Source organism: Juglans regia, chromosome 5 (genome assembly GCF_001411555.2).
Source record: "Juglans regia cultivar Chandler chromosome 5, Walnut 2.0, whole genome shotgun sequence".
NCBI lineage: Eukaryota > Viridiplantae > Streptophyta > Magnoliopsida > Fagales > Juglandaceae > Juglans > Juglans regia.
In genome coordinates this window covers 2,498,614-2,500,316 of record NC_049905.1, presented here as the reverse complement: position 1 = coordinate 2,500,316, position 1,703 = coordinate 2,498,614, and the positions used below count along the sequence as shown (strand labels likewise).

At 33.9% G+C, this 1,703-nt stretch overlaps 1 protein-coding gene across 1 annotated transcript; it reads right to left on the bottom strand.

The window, feature by feature from the left end:
• Window positions 1-566: 566 nt before the first annotated feature.
• On the bottom strand, window positions 567-1,342 carry LOC108987572. The gene is made up of 2 exons (XM_018960507.1): window positions 956-1,342; window positions 567-905 (listed from the first exon to the last, which is right to left on the bottom strand). The coding sequence occupies exons 1-2, from the start codon at window positions 1,340-1,342 to the stop codon at window positions 567-569; spliced, it is 726 nt and encodes a 241-aa protein (XP_018816052.1).
• Between the last annotated feature and the right edge of the window lie 361 nt (window positions 1,343-1,703).

Here is a 1,703-nt window from a genome sequence, read left to right as displayed (position 1 = left end):
TTCCATCCCAAAGGCAAAGGGTAAAAAAAGAAAGTACTGTACAGTCTGTACTCTTGGTTTGTTATATTCCCAAATTGCCTACGATAAACTAATTTAATGACTACTATGTCCCCTCCCCCGATGATGAGCTCCGCAAGTACGAGTACGAAGTTGAACATTTGTACGTTTCCTTTAAAAGTCATTTTTATGGTTTAGTTTATTTTTATAAATAAAATAAAGGAAGTTAAAATAAAAGTTAAAAGTTAAATAAAATATTATTAAAATATTTTTTAATCTTAATTTTATTTTAAAATTTAAAAAATTTAAAATGTTTATTTTATTGTATATAAAATTTTAAAAATATTATAATAATTAAATAAGATAAGATGAGATGAGATGAGTTGAGAAATTTTTTTAAAAAAACGAGTCATTTAACTTTTACCGTTTTATCGTCTGTGTGTAGAAAGTCTCCAAGTGGTTTTTATTTTTATTTTTGAGTAATTCTATTATGTGCCCTAATTTATACCACCTATTTTATTTTATTATTTTTATTTTTTTGGTTTGAAACAAACCAACTGGCATTTGCATTAATCAGGTAAAATACAACATTTATCCTTCAATACAAAAGAGAAAATAGACTCAGGACAATCCTCCACCCATATTCTCTCAGCTTCTTGCAACAACAAAGCCAACTTTGCTAACTGATGGGCTACATAATTTCCTTCCCTTGGATTAAAACTTAACGACCAGTCTGGATATGCTGTTACTACCTGTTGCAAGCCTTCCACAAGTTGACCATACCAGGCAAGGCACTGCTCTTCACTTTGAACTGCTTTAATCACCATCAAAGCATCACCCTCCAAAACAACTTTGCGACACCCCACTCCATAATGCCTCCATAGCTTTCCATAAAGCCAGTCCTTATGCTATGATTGGATTTGACACCCCACTCTTTTGATCACAAACAGAAATTAACCAAGAGCTCCCCTTCCCAATCTCTCATCACCACTCCATTACCAATTTTCTGATAGTTTTTATCGACTGCAGCATCAAAATTTACTTTCACTATATTTGTGGCTGGTGGCCTCCAATAATGGGATGAAATTCGTGCCCTTCCCAGTAGCTTTTGCTCATCTTTGAGGTCTTGTGCTTTCTTGTAAGTTTTCATACTTTCTAGAGCAGACCCCACAACTAACCTTGGACTAGTGAATCTATTCTCAAAACAGAACTGATTCCTCCTAAACCAAATCCCCTTCATTAGATCTGCTAATTTCCTTCTCACATTAATCCATAGATCTTTGAAGTCTATTGCACAACTTGAGCTTTTCTGTAGCAAACTTTCCTTCTCTGCCCATACATCCATTGCTGCTCGACAACTCCAAATTGCATGAAGAACAGTTTCTTCTTCCTTTAAACATATAGGATAGATAGCAGATTCAATAATTTTCCTATAATACAGATTATACTTTGTATGCAGAATATCATTCCCTACCTGCCATAAGAAAATTTTGATTGTTGGTGGTACCTGTATCTCCCATATACTCGTCCAGAATTCATCATTTACTGGTCCACTAGAAGTCTCACCCTTCCATTTTTGTGTTTCTGTTTTGTGATAAATGATAAACACTTTTAACTGTAAACTTTCCACCCTTTGTAAAATTCCATATCTACTTATCTTCAACTCCCGTCTTACTTATGGGGGTGCTGCATATTAATTTAGCTTC

Excerpts from the sequence above, each read along its gene's own strand:
- LOC108987572 (XM_018960507.1), bottom strand. The coding sequence starts at position 1,342 with ATGGATGTATGGGCAGAGAAGGAAAGTTTGCTACAGAAAAGCTCAAGT. Across the intron at positions 906-955 it reads ATTGGGAAGGGGAGCTCTTG|CATAAGGACTGGCTTTATGG; the intron begins GTTAATTTCTGT and ends ATCCAATCATAG.